This window comes from Sapajus apella, unplaced genomic scaffold (assembly GCF_009761245.1).
Source record: "Sapajus apella isolate SASKATOON/1434 unplaced genomic scaffold, GSC_monkey_1.0 scaffold85, whole genome shotgun sequence".
Taxonomy (NCBI): domain Eukaryota; kingdom Metazoa; phylum Chordata; class Mammalia; order Primates; family Cebidae; genus Sapajus; species Sapajus apella.
The window spans coordinates 4,698,358-4,719,360 of NW_022437025.1; the positions used below are offsets into that span (position 1 = coordinate 4,698,358).

The 21,003-nt window shown below is 52.4% G+C and overlaps 1 protein-coding gene across 34 annotated transcripts in view; it reads left to right on the top strand.

Moving 5' to 3' along the window:
- ABLIM2 (actin binding LIM protein family member 2) overlaps positions 1-21,003 on the top strand; it is a 183,463-nt gene that overhangs the window by 152,199 nt on the left and 10,261 nt on the right. For 19 of the 34 annotated variants that reach the window (XM_032254094.1, XM_032254092.1, XM_032254098.1 and 16 more), the window contains 4 exons: positions 3,607-3,668; positions 11,695-11,749; positions 12,985-12,992; positions 13,194-13,274. In XM_032254094.1, coding sequence (XP_032109985.1) covers positions 3,607-3,668; positions 11,695-11,749; positions 12,985-12,992; positions 13,194-13,274 — 206 coding nt within the window. The remainder of the gene's footprint in view (positions 1-3,606; positions 3,669-11,694; positions 11,750-12,984; positions 12,993-13,193; positions 13,275-21,003) is intronic. The other 15 variants (XM_032254100.1, XM_032254096.1, XM_032254101.1 and 12 more) reach the window with 4 other exon arrangements.

The window sequence follows — 21,003 nt, forward strand, 5'->3', positions numbered from 1 at the left end:
TTACAGGTGACCCCGGCTGGAGTCTAGAACACGTGATTACAGGTGACTCCGTCTGGAGTCTAGAACCCACGTTTACAAATAATTTTGAAGCTGAAAAGAAAGTCTCACCAAAGAAATATAAGCTATAACAAATGGAAATTATAGAACTGAAAAAATAACCAAAATTAAAAATTCACTGTGGGTTCAATCACAGAAAACCCAAGTATGACAGAGGAGAGAATCCATGAACTTGAAGATAGAACAGAAATTATCCAATATGAACAAAAAAGAGACATAGGGGAAAAAAATGAGCCGAGCCTCAGGGACCTGTGGGGCAATATTTGTTTTATTTGATTCCTAGAAAGAGAAGAGAAGGAAAATGGGTTTGAAAAAATATTCAAAGAAATAATGGCTGAAAACCCAACAATTTTGGCAAAAGAAAGACATAAACTTACAAGTTCCAGAAACCAAGGGCGTCCCTAAGAGGATAAACCCTAAAAATCTTCACCAAGAAACATCATAATTAAATTTCTGAAAATTAAGCAGGAAGAAAAAAATGCTGAATGTAACCAGACAGAAAAAAGCAGAGAGGAAACACCAGTTCCAGTGACAGCAGATTTCCCGTCACAAACCATGGAGGCCGGCAGGAGGCACCCTGACATCTTCCGTGCACTGAAAGAGCAGAACTGTCCGTGTGAATCCTGTTCAGTGAAATATCCTGCAGACCTCCCCTAAAGAATCTTATCCTAACAGAAAGGAAATGATAAGAGAAGGCTTGGAACTTCAGAAAGGCAAGATCATTGGAATAGGTAAAACCGGGGATGAAGTATAAAGACAGCCCTCTTCTTGGAAAAAATCACATTTGATGGTTGAAGCAAAATTTCTAGCACCATCTGGCATGGGTGCTCAAAGGCAATACAAGACATACCAGAGACAAGTGTAGTTTCCAGGTGGGGAGGATAAGATGACCTTTGTGGAAGCAAGGTCTCCAGCCTGCATGTGAAGCGGTTAAAAGTCAAGGCTGGGCACGGCGGCTGACTCCTGTAATCTCAGCGTTTTGGGAGGCCGAGCTGGGCAGATCACGAGGTCAGGAGTTCAAGACCATCCTGGCCAACATGGTGTAACTCTGTCTCTACTAAAAAGATAAAAATTAGCTGGGCGTGGTGGCGCCTGCCTGTAGTCCCAGCTACTTGGGAGCCTGAGGCAGGAGAATCGCTTGAACCAGGAGTCGGAGGTTGCAGTGAGCCAAGTTCATGCCACCGCACTCCCGCCTGGCAACAGAGCAAGATTCCATCTCAAAAAAAAAGGAGAGACCCGTTGGCGGCAGCCTGGCACTGGAAGCTCAGGTGAAGGCCCTCGGGCTTAAGAGGGGTGCAGGACACCCCCCGAGGGTGTTCTCTGTTCTCGAGGCCACAGGGCGGTGTACATCAGGATGGCCTGGAAGCCTTGTGAAAACACAGATCCCTGGACCCCAGCCCAAGAATTCTGACACGGAGGTCTGGGGTGATGCCCAATAATTTGCATTTCTGACAAGTTTCAAGGTTGAGACTGGTAGCTGGGGATGCCAATTTGAGAACCACCGCTCTAGCACCGTTGCTGATAAGGCGCCCCTGCAGCCGGAAGGGCCCTCGGGACCCCAGAGCATGCCTGACTCTGGGCATAAAGGAGGCAGCAGGTGTCTCCTGGAGGAACCCAGGATTGCAAGGCAGGAGGCCTCATCCGGCGTCCCGGGGCTGCCACTACCCAGCTGGGTGACCTCAGGCAGGTTCCTGCATGTCTCTGGGCCCCGACTCCCCTTCTGTGACACGAGAAGAGCTGGCTAGGCCATTCACCTGGGGGTGCGTCAGAGGGGCTGGGAGGGAGAGGAATAGCCCCAAGGGTCTGCCCCCACCTCTGTCTTCCAGCTCCTCATTTGTCTATTTTGCTTGTTGGGGTTCACGTAAGAGCTCTCGTGTCAAGGGAGTCCCTCTGCTAAGAGAAGTTAGAGGACCTTGGTCTTGATGTTTAAAAGCCCTTCCTGACCCACATATAGAACCTTTCCACTGGCAAACAAGTCCCCAGCTGAGGCTCCTCCCATAGGTGTCTCTGTGTCCCCATGTGACCTTCGTGGAATTTCTTCTCTGTCCTCATTGAGTCTGTGAGGAGCCCCCAGATGAAAGGCCCCCGAGAAGCATCCTTTGCTCAGAAGCAAGGGTCCCTGGAGTGCGCGGGCGGGCAGTTCTGTGCGCAGAACCCGCCTTGCCCCTGGAGGCAGCGTCCTTGCTATAGCACTGAAGGATGTGACCCACCTTCCCCTCAGAGGCCTCACGGGCGGCCTGCCAGCTCCCAGGAGTGAGTGTGGGCATCTGGCCCTGCACCTGGCTGGCCTGTGCCACTGGGACCCAGTACTGGGGCAGACACCCCCAGATGAGGCAAGTGTGGCCCATGCTCTTTAAGGCCCCACAGCCTAGTGGAAGGATGGACAGTTTAGGGACCCAGGACAGGTCTTTCAAGGATGCTTCTCTGAGTGTGAAGGGCCCTGCCCTCCAGGGTCCAGGCTCTGGCCTGTCTTTTCCAGAATATAACCACACCACCTCTGAGACAGGCAGGCGCCCACTTCCTCCCGCCTCTTCCATCACATGGCATTGAAGAGGTTAACTGGGAGGTCTCAAAGTCCCAGCAAACTCCCAGCCCACCCAGGGCCAGCCAGAGACATGAGTGTTGGAGGGAGCTGGGTGGGGGCTGGGAAAGGCCGGCCCCTCCTGACAGCGCCGGTGAGCCTGCCCCACGGGGAACCGTGAGTTCATTGTCTCAGACCAGCCCTTTATTATTTCATGAGAAGCTAGAAATTTGGATTTTAATATGAAATCCCCCAATTGTAAGCAACCCAGGATTTTACTTATTTATTTATTTATTTTAGGGACAGGCTCTCACTCTGTCTCCCAGGCTAGAGTGCAGTGGTGTGAGCATAGCTCACTGCAGCCTTGAACTCCTGGGCTCAAGGGATCCTCCCACCTCAGCCTCCCAAATAGCTGGGATGCCTCACCCCACCCGGCTAATTGCTTTTTGTGGAGTGGTCTTGCGATGTTGCCCAGGCTGGTCTTGAACTCCTGGCCTCAGGTGATTTTCCCACCTTGGCCTCCCAAAGCTCTAGGTTTCAGGCATAAGCCAACGTACCCAGCCATGAAGTTGACTGAAATAAAATTCCCTCCATCCCCCAGTGCTTGTGGTGGGCCTCCATTTACCGCCTCTGGCACAGGCTGGCATAGCCCTGCTGTTCCTCCAGGGGTCCAGAGACTGCGCCCCTTCCTGACTCTGCCCAAGTCCTATCTAAAGTGAGGGGCTTGGCCCAGGTGCCAGGTGATGCCCAGGCCTGAGCCTGTTCCTGAACACAGGAACCAGCTGGGCTGGGGGTCTGTGGTGTTTCTGGTGTCATGGGCAAGCTTGGGACATGACCACTCCGCAGCTCCTCCTTGGTCAGTGCCCTGGGGACAGAAAGTCACCGCTGAGGCAGGTCATGGTCCTCAGGGGATCTTCCCTGTGTCACTGGCTCAGCCTTGCCCACCCGGTGGGAAGCCCCCCAGGGCTGCACCCCCCTTGCTGCACCGAGTCTGCGCGCGTGACAAAGCTGTGCTGTGTCTGTTTCAGGATTCCCCTATTCCAAATCTGACCCTCTCCCAGGACATGGAAAGAATGGCTTGGACCACCGGGTAGGTATTGACCCCTCCCTGGTTACGGGGTACTAACAATCACTGTGAGGCTGAGCACGCTTCCCACAGCTTCTTGACCACACAGCAGGAGGAGAGGCCCCAGGGACCCTGGGCCCACCTGCCTCTGCCTGATGCCCCGCCCAGGGGCTGCTGCCACCACCGCTTTTTCCCTACTAGGACTGGACCAGACCTGGGAAACACCCTCCCCACCCCACCTCCCTCCTCTGGCCCCAAGGAAACCTCAGTGCATGGGAGCAGGGGAGACGAGGGCCACCCAGAGTGATCAGGCCCAGCTCCAGGAAGCCCCTCCTCAACCGCTTCCACCTCCTGTGACACAGAGCCTGATAACATTCAAGGGCTATTGCATTTGGTGAGCCAGTGTGAGCCAAGAGCCCACCTCCTTGTCTGGGAAGGCCTGGCCTTCACTGCTATTAACATTACTGTGATTACCCCAAGTAATCCTTAGCTGTTACTTGAGACTGCACGGAGATTGGATAAACTCATAGTCAGGCACTTTGGCTGCCGCCAGCTGAAGGCTGGTGCCATCTCCTGCCCTGAGCTGAAGGCTGGCGCCATCTCCTGCCCTGAGCTGAAGGCTGGCGCCATCTCCTGCCCTGAGTTTTCTGACTCTTGGGGCATCTGAATATGATTCCAGATAATCTGGGGGCTGGCTGCCTTGCAGAGGGGCCAGGCCCGGGGCCCCAGGGCGGTTAATGCCTTAGGCAGAGTTGCTCATGTTTGTTCCTCTGCCCATGGCGTCACGAGGTCCCCAGTGAGGATCCCTGGGGTGGGTCAGACTTGCTGGTCCCAGACTCCCTGACACACACACACACACACACACACACACACACACACAGACACACACACACACACACACACACACACACACACACACACACACGGCCCAGGGGTCTCCCCATTGACCAAGGCAGCCTCATCCTAGTCTAGAAATTCTTCCATACACAAAGGCAATTCACCTCTCAACAGAGGCCACTAAAAAGCTGACCCCCATCTTTGTTGCACCAGAGCAGCCTGAGCTGTGTGTGACCCAGGATGGCATCCCCCAGCCAGGTTCTCTCCCTGGGGTCGCGGCCACAGGACACCATCCAGAAGCCGTGGTTGCCCTCTGGGGCCGGCATGTGTCCTCTGCTGTCCTTCAGGCTCTGTCAGACCCACTGCTGTGTTTTTGTCCGAGGCCCAGCCTCCCTGGATCTCCCCCAGCCCAGGCACCTCTGCATGGTTTGATTGTAGCAAACCCCACCCTCACCCCACGACCCGCTCTGGAATGGGCCAAATTGGGGACCATGCATGTGGCATGCTTCTTTGAATTTTCTCCAAAGGAATTCTCCACTGTTCATCTTCCACATGGAAAGCGGGGGAGATAAGAGAGCTGGACCAGCGTCCACAGGACTGCTACCCCACCAAGATGGGCAAATCCCTGAGCTCAGTGTGAGGGGTCCTGTGGGCGTAGGAAAACTGTTCTCTTCTTGCTTGGAACAGCCGTTCTCCAACCCTGAGGCTGGTGAGTGCAGTGTTCACAGTCCAGACCAAGCCGGGTGTTCCACCACCCGAGTGAGGTCCTGGAGACTCCTCCATATACGGAAGAAATGCAAGAGAACAGTGCGCCCTGCATTTGTAGTCTTGCGTCATTGGCGCCTGGGCTGTGCGGCCTCTGGGAAGATTCTTCTCTAGGCTCACGTGCTGAAATGACGCGAATTGATGCCTCTCAGCGTCTGCAGAGAAGGTCATGGTCTCCAAAGGCCGCACTGCCTGAAAGAGTTTGAGAACAGCTGATCCAGACATTCTGGCAGGGACGGTCTTAACCCCCTCTCCTAGAACTATTGAGAGCAGAGCCTCAAACTTTATAGAATTAAGAACTAACCCTTCTGTGAATGTGTTTCTCCTGCAGACTAGGGTGGAAAGAAGAGCGTTTGCCCGTGTGCTCTCTGCATACGCTCAGAGAGCTGATACACAGAATTCATCATCATGTGGCGATCCTTAGCTTTTCACATTACTTATGGGGGAGATGGGTGAATATTATTAATGACTTTGCTTTGGGATTCTCTTTTCCCTGCTAATGTTCTTTCCTACTTTTTCACTCTTTCTAAGACCTTTATGTGGTTTTATGCCTGCTTCTCAGTAAGAAGGCCAGATACTTGATCTTTCACTTGACCAGCCTTTTGCAGGTGGCCTGCTCAACACCTGGACTCGTGCCCTTCCCCTGGAGACCCCTGTGAGTGCATGTCTGTGCCTTATTGCTGATGCCCCGCAGTGCTCCGAGGTTATTTCCTGGGTAGTTTCTTGGTTTGCCTTTACTTACAGAAAGGGTCTTGGGCGGCCTGAAGCACAGATGCAGTGAGACCAAAATCTCATTAACACCAATCACTAAGGAGAGGAGGAGACTGCAGGAGAAAATCCTATCAAAAACAAACGTTTATGACATGAGAGGCGGGGTGTGGTGGCCCCAGCACTTCGGGAGGCCGAGGAGGGCGGATCACTTGAGGTCAGGGGTTCCAGACCAGCCTGCCTCCCCGTCTCTACTAAAAATATTAAAATTAGCCAGGTGTGGTAACAGGCACCTATAATCCCAGCTACTTGGGAGGCTAAGGCAGGAGAATTGCTTGAACCTGAGAGGCGGAGGTTGCAGTAAGCTGAGATCATGCCACTGCACTCCAGCCTGGGCAACAGAGTGAGACTTCGTCTCAAAAAATACATATACTACCTGAGAAAAGCTGTCAAATCTTGCCTCTAAGCTTCCTGGTGGCTGAGGTGTAGAGGCAGTTATGGCCAACGATGCACTCCTCACTGTCCGGTGGAAGAAGGGAAATTAGTTTGTCATGGGAGGCAAAGGCTTTCCTGGGTTTCTTCCAGAAGGATTTGTCACAAGGGCCTAGTGACCTAAAGCACAGTATGTCCCAGAGGTCATTAAAATGTCCTAATAGCCAAACCTGCCACAGTGCCTGTCCCATAGTAGATGAGAACCTACCCATGAAGCGAATAGAGCAGCAGAGGCCTGCTGCCCCCTCTCTGTGGATGAGGCAGTAATGATCTGGCGTGTTCCACCTGTCTGTTATTCAGAGCGTGACCACGGGCGGCAGCAGGTCCTTGTGGTAGCTCTCTGGAAGAAGTCCCATTCTGAAAAAGCATGATGCCGAATGTGAGGAGACGGAGCTGTCCTATTAAAAGAAACTGTCAGATTGAATTTTTAAAATCAGATATGCTATCATACGAGGCATTTAAAAACTATTTTTAAAGGATAAGCAAAAGGATAAGAAAGATACTAAAATCACAAGAGGCAAGCAAGAGTGGCAATGCTAATACCAAGGTGAGAGTTAAGGCTGAAAGGAGTTAATAAAATTCATAGTACAAAAGGTGAACACAAATCTGTGATAAAGGCATAATTTAATAAAGCAGTTATAGCATTCATCAACTTAAATGCACCAAGCAACATGGCAATGCTAGACACCTTGATTAAATATGAGTATGGTGGGTGGTTTGAATATGATTCTTTTGAAATAAAGCAAATGGGGCCGGGCAAGGTGGCTCATGCCTGTAACCCCAGCACTTCAGGAGTTTGAGACTAACCTGGCCAACATGGTGAAACCCCATCTCTGCTAAAAATACAAAAATTAGCCAGGCATGGTTGCACATGCCTAATATTTCCACTGCTTGTGCACGAGAATCAAGAATTGCTTGAACCCAGGAGGCAGAGATTGCAATGAGCGGAGGTTGTTATGCCACACTCCAGCCTGGGACAACAGAGTAAGACTCTGTCTCAAAAAAGAAATAATAAAAAGGTAAATGTGTGACCGGGCACGGTGGCTCACACCTGTAATCCCAGCACTTTGGGAGGCCGAGGCGGGCGGATCACAATGTCAAGAGATCGAGACCATCCTGGCCAACATGGTGATAACCTGTCTCTACTAAAAAATACAAAAATTAGCTGGGCGTGGTGGTCACATGCCTGTAGTCTAAGCTACTCGGGAGGCTGAGGCAGGAGAATTGCTTGAACCCAGGAGGTGGAGATTGCAGCAAGCTGAGATTGCGCCACTGCAGTCCAGCCTGGCTCCTGGCGACAGAGCAAGACTGTCTCAAAAAAAAAAAAAAAAAAGATAAATGTGTCTAGTGAACAAAAAATTAAAAGTACATAGAAAAGTTAAATAGTACAAATAGCAAATAATCTGGTAGGTATATGAAAAAGCTATCTCTTGAATCAGATTTTCACATGTTCAGAAAATATTTATTAAAATGTTTATGCAGTGACTACAAGACAAGCAGTAACAAAGTAAAGAAGTTTGGTATTTCCAAACTGTAATGCTGGAAAGAACACACGTGTTAGTATCAGACAGCCCTGAGTTCAAATCCCAGCTTTGTCTTTGGGCAAGTTACTTACATTTTCTGAGTCCCTATTTTCTAATCTTTAAAAAATTATCCTTACCTCTTGAGGTTATTTTGAGGACAGGTAACATTATGGTTGTGAAATTTTTTATAAGCTCCATAGCATGGTTCCCACTTGAGTAATTATTTAAAAAGCAATTTCTACTCTGCCTTGCTTCCATGTCACTAGCTGCCGAGTAAAGTAACACATTCCATTGTGAGCTTTAGCTGGCCAGTGGCTAACGCCCATAATCTCAGTTCCTATTAGCAATTTCAGTATAATTTTTGGAAAATAAAACACATGGGCTCAAATGTTTATAGTCCCATATGTCTGTTGTATGATCTCAGGCAAGTTGCTTAATCTCTCTAAGGCTCATGTGTAAAACGATGGTAATGCCCGCCTCCTGGAGTTGCGGCAAAGGTTAGAGAATGTATCTGAGCCACGGGCACATAAGAAGTGCTAAACAGCCTGGGCAGTTCGAGACCAGCCTGGCCAACATGGTGAAACCCTGTCTCTACTAAAAATACAAAAATTAACCGGGTATGGTGGCAGAGGCCTGTAATCCCAGCTACTCAGGAGGCTGAGGCAGGAGAATCACTTGAACCCAGGAGATGGAGGTTGCAGTAAGCCAAGATCACACTACTGCACTCCAGCCTGGGCAAGAGCAAGACTCTGGCTCAAAAATAAAATACGTACTAAACAAATGGAACAGCTAAATCATCTGTTGCTTTAAAGATCCCTGGTGCCTCCACTGAGCAGCGTAGGGGAGTCGGCCAGGAATATGCCTGATGGTGCTGCCTTTGTGGTGCCCTCTGGCCACTTACTTCTGCTGGTCCACACATAAAGGCAGTAACTCAAGACCCCTGGCACCTTGAGGCCTTGGACATCCCATCCCCTTTGCACTTGGAACACCCGACGTAGACCCCACTTTCCCTGCCCTAGTCCTATCCAGTGTTCCCGCTCCTCCACCTGGAAGATGCCTCATCTCTGTGCTAGAGTCTCCACCTTGTCTCAGAGCCTGGAAGACCAGGGAAGCTGGTTTTGCTGCTGGGGAGCCAGTTTCCAAATGGCTAAGGTGAAGGTGGTGCTCTGGGGTTTTGCAAGCCTGTAATGCAGGGCAGCGGGCACTAGGGGGCAGCGGTTGTCTTTCGCACCAGACAGGCCAGCAGGCAAAGGCAAGGCCATGACCGGTTGCCTTGCTTTATACTAGAGGTTCCCTGACCAGAACAGGTACACCCGGGGTGCTAGTCTGGGTCAAAAAAAATGTATCAAAAAATTGTTCTTGAGTGGACATGGTGGCTCACAAAAAAATTGTTCTTGAGTGGACATGGTGGCTCACATCTGTAATCCCAGTGCTTTGGGAGGCTTAGGTGGGCAGATAGCTTGAAACCAGGGGTTTGAGACCACCCAGGGCAACAAAGGAAGACTCCCATCTCTATCAAAAAATACAAAAATTAGCCAAGTGTGGTGGTGTGTGCCTGTAGTCCCATCCACTCAGAAGGCTGAGGTGGGAGAACTGCCCAGGAAGCAGAGGTTGCAGTGAGCTGAGATCATGCCACTATGCTCCAGACTGGGCGACAGAGCCAGACTCTTGTCTCTTAAAATTAAAGATTTATTATTTGTGTGGCTGGGCACAGTGTAATCCCAGAACTTTGGGAGGCCAAGGCGGGTGGATCACCTGAGGTCATGAGTTCGAGACCAGCTTGGCCAACATGGTGAAACCCCATCTCTACTAAAAATTCAAAAATCAGCCAGGCGTGGTGGCGGGCGCCTGTAATCCCAGCTATTCAGGAGGATGAGGCAGGAGAATCACTTGAACCTGGGAGGTGGAGGTTACAGTGAGTCAAGATCCCACCATTAAACTCCAGCCTAGATGACAGAGTGAGACTCTGTCTCAAAGAAAAAAGAAATTATTTGTGAATACTCTTAAAGGGAAGAATTATTTGGTGAAGTGGGACCAGGCCCAGGACGAGGGTGAGGGAGCAAGGCACTAAAGAAAAAATGCCATCAGGATAAGTCAGATTTTAATGCAGTATTTTTAGAAATCCCAATTAATGCAAAAAATTCGCATTAAACAAAATAGCAAAAATGTAAATAGAGACAGGTTCCAGTCCTCTGCCTGGGTGCTTACCCGCCTCGTGGCTTGACCCCAGCCCTCTGACTCCAGGTCTGCGGCAGGAAGAAGGTCCCGCTTCCGTCGGAGCCTCTGTTTTCCTGTTTCAGATGAAGCGCATTGGACTCGGTGCTCTCCGGGGTCTTCCTGCTCTCGTGCTCCGTAGGCTGTAACCCGCTCCTCACTGACGGCCTGCTGCAAGGCTCGCGTCGAAAACACTTTCCCCTGTAACAGATCCGCTGGGCTGAGCAGAGCATCTCTCCTTTGTCTGCCGAAACCTCCCTGTTGAAATGTCATCCCTGTACCCAGTTTCAGCAGCACTGGCCAGGAGCCTTGACCCTGTTTCAGACCCCATTCCCGTTGCCGGGGAACAGAGCATGAATAAGACATTTTCTTCAACAGGCCCTGTCCACCGCGGACAGCCAAGGCACAGCCGCAACAGAGCGTGGCTCAGGGCTTATAATGCAAACCCCAGGTGCCAGCGAGGGGCAGCAGGTGGGCAGGGGCAGGACTGACCGACCCCTGCGGGGCTCGATGCCTGCTCTACAGGGTGGGGAACCCCCTATAGAGGTTTGCAGGACGTGTCGGTGATGCTTCCAGGTGGACAGGAATTCCAGACACTAATGGTCGCAGTGCGGTGAAACAGCAGTTTGTGGATGAATGCCATGGGTCCCTGAGACGGGGCAGGAGCTCTCAGGCCCATCCTCTCTCAGAAAGTCACCTTTAGGGAGTCACTGTCAGAGGCAGGGCCACCCTGTGTGGGTGCTTACAACATGCCAGGGGCCTTACAGACACAGGGCTCTTTTCATCTTTGAAACAGTCACACATAGAGCTGCTGTGAGTACCGCAGTTTCCGGGGAGGTAGGGACCGCTCTTGTTCAGGAGCATTTGGGGTGGATGGACTTGGACTTGCACACACAGCTGCGTGCGCCCGTGTGGCTCTGAGAATACCCTCGTAGTTCCACGAGATCATGCTCGGTGCCCGAGATGGGCGCCCGTCTTCCCCTTGGCTGTCTTGCAGGGAACAGAGGGCCCCGGATGGACCCTGGGGTTCCCAGAGCACCTGGGACAGCAGGTGCTAAGAGCTGTGCTCAGTAGCTCACCGTGTGGAGGGGACACATCACCAACAGGGAACTGCAGGGCACCATGTGTCACGTAGCGTGCGCAAATAAATGGTGCTGAGCCCCCGCTGTGGCCCGTGCCAGCTGCAGAGGGGAACCCAGCACCTGGGAGCAGCTTTCAAACAGGGTCAGAGCCGTCCACACAGGAAGGGTCCATGGAGGCCGCCCAGGCCTTGGGCGCCCTGCGAGCAAGAAAGCTGGCCAGTCCCGCAGGCCCAGCATCCTAGGCTCTCCTTTCCCCAGCCACCGTCGCCGTCCTTCTGTGACCTTCGCCCCGCTGCTGTGCTGAGGACACCCTACTCCCCAGGCCGTGCAAGGACGGCAGCCTCCACGAGGCAGCATCTCCCGGCCCCGCCCACCCTCACGCCCTCCTGCCGCCTGCCTCTTGCCGCCCAACCTCTCTTTCTCTTCCAGAATGCCAATCTGGCCCCCTGTGGAGCAGACCCGGATGCCAGCTGGGGCATGCGAGGTACACGGAGTGGGGACCCTGTGGGTCTCTGGCTGGGGCAGGGGTTGCTAACATATTCCACAAGTGTCGTTCTGAAACCACCCGTCCAAGGCTCCGGGAGTGTCGGGCGGGGACACCTTGGGGGAGGGCGACTTCGTTTCCCTGCCTCTCCCGAGAGTCAGTCCCGCTCTGAACTAGCTCCCTCTCTCCCATCTGTGGGCACGGCGGCCCTGTCCTGTATTGTGTGGCACTCTGTGTCACTTGGGGAAGCAGAATCTCAGGTGCAAGGCTCCCAGGGTCTGAGCAGATGGCGCTGGGCCAAACCCTGCCTACGCCTTGCTCGCCATGTGGCTGCTGGCATGCAGCGTGACTCTCCGGGTTCAGCAGTGCTGCAAGGTTTGTTACCAGAGCGGCCACCTGGTTCTGTGGCAGGTGCCCGGCAGGGGCACTGCTTACCTTCTTGTCGGCCTCTGTCCCTGAGGGTGGCGGGGGAGCCTTGCTCTGCTGGACTGGGCCGCATGTGGGTGGAGAGCGTCAGCACCCACAGCCTGCTCTAAGTGGCCTTCGGTCCCTGGGCCTCAGAGCTGGCAGGTCCAGAACCCCACGTGGCATGTGGGGAAACTCAGGGACCCGCCCTTGACTCGGGGTCTCGCTTCTGAGACTGGCTTGAGTACCAGGGTCTGTAGATGCTGCTTTCCGTGGGTTCAGAGTGCATAGAGGCCTATGATCCATACTATTTCATTTTTGTGATAAGACACTTTCAGTCTGGAAGTGAGACATTAGGGCGCAAGGCTTAGTAGTTTGAAAAGGAGAAAATACAGAGGTAATAAGGTAAGACAATGAGAGATGGGGAGGCTCAGACCATAGAGAGATGTCAGTCTCCACAACACCCCCTAAACATTTCCCCTGAAGTGCCCACTGCACAGGCAGGTAAACTGGGCTGGCATCTTTCTCAGGGTGGTCCAGACCACCAGAGAGTCAGCATCACAGCTGAAAAGCACAGTGCCGCCATCCGGCTTCCAGTCTGGTCTCCAGCCTGACCATGCCCCTGCTCTGGTTTCGCAGGGGAGGCCCTCAGAGCCCCTCCGCCTGCAGCTCTGAGATCAGGGCCGCAGTCAGGCTGCTCGGGGACCCTGCATGGCCCAGCTGACTGCAGGGGTGGAGATGTGGGTACCCCGGGCGGGGATTCACCCGCCTTGGATGACATCTTGCACTTTCTAAACCATCTCGTGGTCTCCACTCTCTCTCTCTTACAGAATACAAGGTAAGCGGGGCGGCTCCCACACTGACCTCCGTGCTGCGCCACACCTGCCCAGGTTAAAAGTCCTTTCTGTTGTGCTTTCCCTATGAAATGTGTGTGTCAGGGGCAGACGCAAGTATGTATTCTCGATGGCCTTCTGCTCAGTTCTTTGGTGCCAGCACACACTGGCTTCGCGAGGTGACCCTGTGTTTCCTCCCCCAACAGGTCTATCCCTATGACACCCTCATTGTCACAAACCGAATTCGGGTGAAACTGCCCAAAGACGTGGACCGGACGAGACTGGAGGTAAGTGGGTGACTGCTGGGGCAGGGGATTCATTTCTTACGAGATAGTCTCTGCAGCTGCCTCCTCCGTGGTGTCAAGGCCGTCGCCTGAGGGGTCACAATGGGAGACGGTGCAGAGCCTGGCTGTGATGCAGTCAGGGACCTATGGTGCCTCAGAGACCAAACAATGTGGTGACGTTCCCCATCCTTGATGGCTTTGCAAAGCCTGGTTTGTGGTTGGGACAGGGAAGGCTTTATAATAATAATGAGCTCTGGGCTGGGCGCGGTGGCTCACGCCTGTTATCTCAGCACGTTGGGAGGCTGACGTGGGCAGATCACCTGAGGTCAGGAGTTCGAGACCAGCCTGGCCAACATGGCGAAACCCCATCTCTACTGAAAATACAAACCTTAGCCGGGCGTGGTGGCGGGTGCCTGTAATCCCAGCTACTCGGGGTGCTGAGTGGGGAGAATAGCTTGAACACAGCAGATGGAGGTTGCAGTGAGCTGAGATGGCGCCATTGCACTCCAGCCTGGGCAACAGAGAGAGGCTCCATCTCAAAAAAAAAAAAGAAGGAGAAGAATGAGCTCTGCGGGAGGTGCCTGTTCTCTCGCCTAAGGCTGAGTGGACAGCCCCATCTTCCCACCTGACTGTGTTTACACCCATCTAAAACAACCCGACCATATGCAGAAAGCAAGTGCGTTTCAAAGCCCTGGCAAGATGTGGGCACAGAGTCGGGCTTTGAATGAGACCTGTTGGCTGAGAGAACTGACTTTGGTGGGTAGCTACTGTGTGCCCAAAGTGGCACGTGCAGTCCTCTAAAACTGCCCTAGGGTGTCCCAGCTTCCAGCCGGGGCGTTTCACCTCCTGAGCCCTGTCACGGATGTGCTGGCGCCTCTTAGTAGACTTCTTGCTAGAGTGAAGGGTCTTGAGGCTCCTGAAGGAAAGGGGTACCCAGCCCATCTGAGCCCCAAGGCTGGAGAGTGGGTATGACCCTATGTGCACAGGGCCAGCTGCCAGCCGGTGCCCAAACTGCCCACCAGGCAGTGGCTCAGTCTGCTGCTGGGGAGGGAGCTGGAGGGGCATGGATGCAGCCAAGGGGCACTCGGCAGTGCCCCAGTGCTGGGGATGGAGGGGGAAGTAGGCACCAGGCTGCTCCTCAGAAGGGGAAGTCTGGAAAGGCCTTCCAGGCCCAGGGAAGCCCACGAGCAAAGGCTGGCAGAGAGGGGTGCTCCAGGCTGTCTCTAGATAGGAAGTGCGTCCTTCCCAGGAGCACTGGGCAGCCACCGACGGCCCTAGCCAGCGGCCGGTGCTCTTGAGCTGTGATTTCTGCACCTCTAAGATGAGGATATTGATTCTGCTTGACCGGTATCTGCTCTGCAGACGAGAAGTTGCAGGAACCTCCTCACCCAGGGCCTGGAAAATAGCACTCCCTCAGTCCAGCGAGGGCGGGGATCAGGACACTGGTGTGACTGCAACACTGGTGACAGGGCACATCCATTTTGAACTCTTTGTTGCAAATGATAGGAACTTGACCCAAAGTGACTTAAGCAGAGAAAGAATTTACTATGTCCGTGAAAAGAGTCGAACTCTCTAAACTACATCAGGAGGTTTCATCTGAGCCAAACGTGACTGACCATGCAAGGTACAGTCTCAAGAGCTCCCGAGAACGTGCCCAAGGCGGTTGGGTTACGGGTTTATGTTTCGGGGAGACAGAAGACATCAGTGAATACCTGTAGGGTGCACATTGGTTCGGTCTGGAAAGGTGGGACAGCTTGAGGTTGGGGCTTACAGGTCATAGGTGGATTCAGAGATTTTCTGATTGGCACGTGGTTGAAAGAGTTATTATCACAAGGCTTGGAATCAACAGAAGGGAGCGTGCGGGTTAAGCTAAGGGGCGGTGGAGACCACGGTTCGTTTTACATAGATGAAGCCTCACAGCAGGCCCTCTTAGGGGCAAGAGATAGCAGATGTTTCCTGTTCAGACTTTGACTGTCAGCTAATCTCTTCACGATCAGAAAGAGACCAGAAAGGGAAGGGGATTCTCTACAGAGTGTAAATTTCTCCACAAAAAACAGCTTTGCAGAGCCATTTATTTTTCTTTGAGACCGTCTCACTCTGTCGCCCAGGCTGGAATGCAGTGGCATGATCTCTGCTCACTGCACCCTCCACCTCCCAGGCCCAAGCGGTTCTTCTGCCTCAGCCTCCCGAGTAGCTGGGGTTACAGACACCTACCGCCATGCCCGACTAATTTTGGTATTTTTAGTAGAGATGGGTTTTCACCATGTTGTCCAGGCTGGTCTCAAACTCCTGACCTCAAATAATCCGCCCGCCTCTGCCTCACGAAGTGCTGGGATTACAGGCGTGAGCCACCGCACCCAGCCTGCAGAGCCATTTTAACATCCACCAAGGAAATATATTCTGGGGTAAAATGTCTTTATTTTTTTCAGGGCCTGCTCTCTGTCATGTGATGCTATGCTATTGTCAGACTGGATTTTGGGGTCTTGTTGCTACAGCCTTAAGATCTCTGTTTTATTGTTAATGTCATCAGTTGTGCCTGACTTCCAAAGGCAGGATGGTAGAATGAGGCACATCTGACTCACCCCCTCTTCCCTTCATGGCCTGAACTAGTTTTTTAGGTTTCTTTGAAATCTCCTTGGCAGAGAGGAGGGGTTCATTCCTCCTCAATCATCAGCTAGTTGAGGGGCTTAGAATTCATTTTTGGCTTACAGCTGGCTCTCATGACTGAATGTCTCCTTCAGGTGTGGCTTAATCAAGGGCTTAAGGATGTCTTCAGCACCCAGTTTCTTTCCTTCTGTCTTTTGACTGTGCGTTTTCTGTGCTGGCTCTATTGATAGACCTCACCTTGCTCAGGCTCTAAATCTGCAGGGAAGAGACCCACATCTTTCTCTGTCTCAGCAGTCCCAAAAAAAAGCCCCATCTCTGCCCCGAGTGGGTAATATGACCACCCTTTAATCAGCCAGTTTGACCCAAGGAATGCAGTGCCCCAGTTGACCAGGCTCAGCCATAGGCCCATGCCTGGAGCTAACAGGGCTGCTGACATCACCTGAGCTGGGTAGCGTGTTTAACACTCCGTCTTAGATAATGTGCCAGTCACGAAGTGTTTGAGGGAGAGAGGAAAGAGGGAAGTGAATCTAGAACGAAGATGAATGGTTGAGAGGAAAGGGGTCTTCCCTGGTGCTGGTTAGTCGTTTGCAACATTTTACAAAACAATGCAGCTAAAGGCTAATCTGTAATCGGGGAAACAAAGGTGACAGCTTCCTAGGTTACAGCTGCCTGTCACATGACTCAGGTCCCATAATCATATTTTCTTAAGGCTCAAAATACGTTAAATCTCCAACAGCTTAGATTTTGAACAGCATCTTGTTTACACATTCCTAAAGATGGGGAAGAGAATGCGGGGTGACAGGCAGTGAGTGTCTGCCTATGGGAGGGTGGGAGATGGGGCTGAGGAGGAGGGAGAAGCCACATGCCAAGCCCACGACCACTGTGGCCAGTCAGTGCGGTCAGTCCTCCCGGGTGTGCTGAGCAGCCTGAGGTGTGGGCTTCGTGCTAGCAAAGGAACCGCAGAGCCAGATAGCACAAGGCTCTTTGCTCAGGGAGCTGGCAGCTTGTGGGACATTTGGTCTTTACCCCACAGAAGAGGAAAGGCCACCAGAACGTTCTGATGTGTTAGGATGTGCATGGGTCATCAGTAGGAGGACTCTGGGCAGCAGGAGCCAGCTAGGAAGCCGGCATATGGGTCCAGGCAGTGCCGGGCAGGTGGAGGAGACCAGCATCAGTGCTGAGTGAGTGCGCAGGTGAGGCTGTGAATCCACTGCGGCCCACCGCACACTCAGGAGGTGCCCCTGCCATCCCATCTCATCCTCAAGGCCTCGTTTGGGTGGCCTCCACCTACCGTCCCATGTGACTGTCCCCCAGTGGCCAGAGAAGCCACCCCAAAAGGGACCCCAGCACTGCTAGCAGCCCGCAGGGATGCATTTTTCAGCGCCTGTTGAACTTGGTTCCTTGTGAGTTGTGTGGTCAGGTCCCGTCCCAAGCATAAATGCCACTGACTGTTGTAAGATGGGCGTCTCCAGTGGGGCAGGTGGCTCCTCCTGTCAGGAACTGCCTGGAGGGTTCCTGCTGGTCCTGTGTCTTTGTTCCTCAAAGGGTGTGTCCCCTCTGGGCTGCCTAATAGTGCTGGAGTTCACTGCTCTCACCAGGAGAGGTGAGCTCAGCCAGCGTGCCTGCAGCTCCTGGCCCAGCAGCAGTGTGGGACCAGGGGCCTGCTGGGACTCGCTGCAGCCCTCTGGGGACTGTGGTGTGCCTGACAGGACTTCCATTTAACTTTCTTTGGCAATAATACAACATGAAAATTGTAAAATACAAGTGGTTAGCGTTTGTAACCGTCTCCTTTTAAAACACCCTCTGACACCTGGGTAATGATTTCAATCATTCGAATTTCCAAGAACACAGCCAAGGGTGCGACACTAGTCCTCCTTCCTCCTCAGGCTCCGCCAAGCCAGGAGGCAGCTGGAAATGTTACCACATCCGGGGAATGTCCCTCATTCTTCAGCAGCGGCTCCCCACCTGCCTTGGGCTGTGGGTGGGATGTGAGCCAGAGGGGGCTGGGGGGGGCCGCCTCCCAGCAGGAGAGAAAGAGACCCCTGGTGTTTTTATTTCAGAGAAAACAGCTTTATTTTTAATATAAAAACAATTCTTAAATGTGATAGAAGTCCAGAAAAATACAAAGGAGGACATAAACATCTTACGGAATTCCCCCACCCAGTCACAACTGGTAACTCCGTGGGGGATGTGCTTCTGGCATCTCTTTTGCACATCATCTCAGAGCTAACTGAATCCTGTTTTGGATAAAGAGGGCTCATACTGTATATCCAGCTTGGACATTACTGCTTTTTGCTTTCAAATTTGGCATGGCTGTTTCTAGGCCAGTCAGTTCTGATCTGCCCCACCTCTATTTATTTCTTTGAGACAGGGTCTTGCTCTGTCTCCCAGGCTGGGGTGCAGTGGTGCAACCTCAGCTCACTGCCACCTCTGCCTCCTGGGTTCAAGCGATTCTCCTGTCTCAACCTCCCGAGTACGTGGGTCTACAGGCACCCTCAGCCACACCTGGCTAATTTTTTCTGTTTTTAATAGAGATGGGGTTTCGCCATGTTGGCCAGGCTGGTCTCCAACTCCCCACTTCAGGTGATCCGCCCGCCTCAGACTCCCAAAGTGCTGGGGTTACAGGTGTGAGCCACTGCCCCATCTTTTAAATGGCCATGTGGTGGCCCGTTGGGAATGTGGTTCCCACAGGGGACAGGTGTGTGTGCCTGTGTGCATGCGTATGTGTGTACATGTATGCACACGTGTGCGTATTCATCCATTTTCACATTACTATAAAGAAATACCCGAGACTGGGTAATTTATACAGGAAAGAGGCTTAATTCACTCACAGTTCTGCATGGCTGGGGAGGCTTCCGGAAACTTGCAATCATGGTGGAAGGTGAAGGGGAAGCAAGGCACGTCTTACATGGTGGCAGGTGAGAAAGAGCATGTGAAGGAGGAACTGTGAAACGCTTAAAAACACATCAGATCTCGTGAGAACTCCCTCACTATCATGACAACAGTGTGGGGAAACCACCCCCACGACCCAATCACCCCCACCAGGTCCCTCCCTCAACATGTGGGGATTATGGGGATCACGATGTGAGATGAGACACAGCCAATCCATATCAGTGTGTATGTGTGTGTATACACACACCCGTGTGTATGTGTTTATGTGGATATGTGCGTATGTGTGTGTATATGTGTGTGTATACGTGCATATGTATGTGTGTATATATGTGTATGTGTGTATGTGTGTATATGTGTATACATGTGTGTGTGTACTTGTGTGTGTGTGTGTATATACGTGCATATGTATGTGTGTATATATGTGTGTGTGTGTGTGTGTGTGTATGTGTGTGTGTGTTTGGTGTGTGTAAGGTGAAGAATGGCAGGTAGGAAATGAATTCCAGGAAGAACAAAGTACATGTGCAAAGGCCCTGGGGCAGGAGGGAGCCTTGGCTGTTGCAGGAAGCATACGAAAGCTCAGGTGTCTGGCCCTGAGCGGGGATAGGCCCTGCAGAGCCCTGGACCATGTGAAGCAGCTTGGTTTTTACCCTAAAAGGAATGGCATTTATGCCTAGGTGTGCCACTGAAAACAACCCCTGTGGCTACATGGTGAAGCCCCGATTGGTGGTGTAGAGGCAGGGCGGCTGTTTCAGGGCAGTTTGGGTCTGGGGCAAAACACGATGGCCTGTTGGACACTTGGTGGTGGCCCTTGTGAGTGTGAGAAGTGGGTGGATGCAGGTGATCTGTGGGAAGTCCAGGTGGCGGGGCCTGGTGCTGGGGAAACACCCCAGGTGTGGCTGCAGGCTGGGCGGGTGGGGTGGTGACACCGAGCCAAATGCTCTGCGCCCATGAGCAGCAGCCAATCACGGTGACAGTGGGTTTTGCAAAAGAGGAGAGATTGTATTCACGAGACGGCCGAGCAAAGAGGCCGGAGAACAAATCGCAGACTTGCCTCCCAGATAATAGGGCCTAGGGAGGAATAAGAAGTGGGTGGTCTAAGGCGTGGGAAAGATGATGGGCTGGTGGGAAAGGTGAGGTCATTGGGATTTTGCGTGATCGTGATTGAGCTACATTGTTCTTCATCGGACATACGTTCAAAAAACAGTGTTAGCATGATCTGAGAAAGGTGTTTTTGGCCCTCTGAAGTCAGGAATCCGCCCAGGCCTACATGAAGGGTTCATGGTCTCTGTTGGCCTAAAAAGGGCAAGAGCTAACTCTAAGTTCCCAAAAAACAACTTTAAGCAACCGTGGTTATAGCGACCCACACATCAGAGACGTTATCTGTAAGGGACTAGTGGGAATTTAGTTGTATGTTGGCCACGTGACTTTTAGCTATATAGTTTAAAAAATTAAGAAGCAAGTGACTAGAACCAAGCAGGCAGGCCTGGAAGCAAGCAGCAAGTTTGGAGGCCCAATCAGATTGGTCCCTTGGTTTCAAGCGTGGACAGAGCGGCCATCACTTAGTGGAGCAGGATGTGCGCAGATGTGATCAACACTCACCAACGGGGCACAGCTGAGGGGACGCAGGATGCCCAGCCCCACAATGGTGAAAGGTGCCGCGCAGCACATGATAGGTGTTCAGTTACTGCGAGGAAGTGTGGAGGAGTATGGAGAAGCTGTCGTCATCCTCTTCCTCCCTGGAAGGGGTGTCCCATGGAAGAGGGTCAGACGAATCGTGTGGTGACAACAGGCAGAGTGGGAATCAGCACGCAGAGCCCCTAAGAGGCAGAGCTGAGGTTCAAGCTAAGGTGTTGCTGAGAGCCACTGCAATATGCTGTCTTCTGAGCTACTTACAGTGTTGAAAATGAATTTTTTTTTTCAAACAAGGTCTCTGTCACCTAGGCTGGAGTGCAGTGGCACAATCACAACTCACCACAGCCTCAGCCTCCTGAGCTCAAGTGATCCTCCCACCTCAGCCTCTTGAGTAGCTGGGACTACAGGCATGTGCCACCACATCCAGCTAATTTGTTTCTTTTTGTAGAGACAGGGCCTTACAATATTGCCCTGACTGGTCTCAAATTCCTGGGCTCATGTGATCCTTCCTTCTCAGCCTCCCAAAGTGCTGAAATTTAGGTTATGAGCCACTGTGCCCAGCCTGAAAGTGAATTTCTAACTCCTCTTACATGCCCCCAAC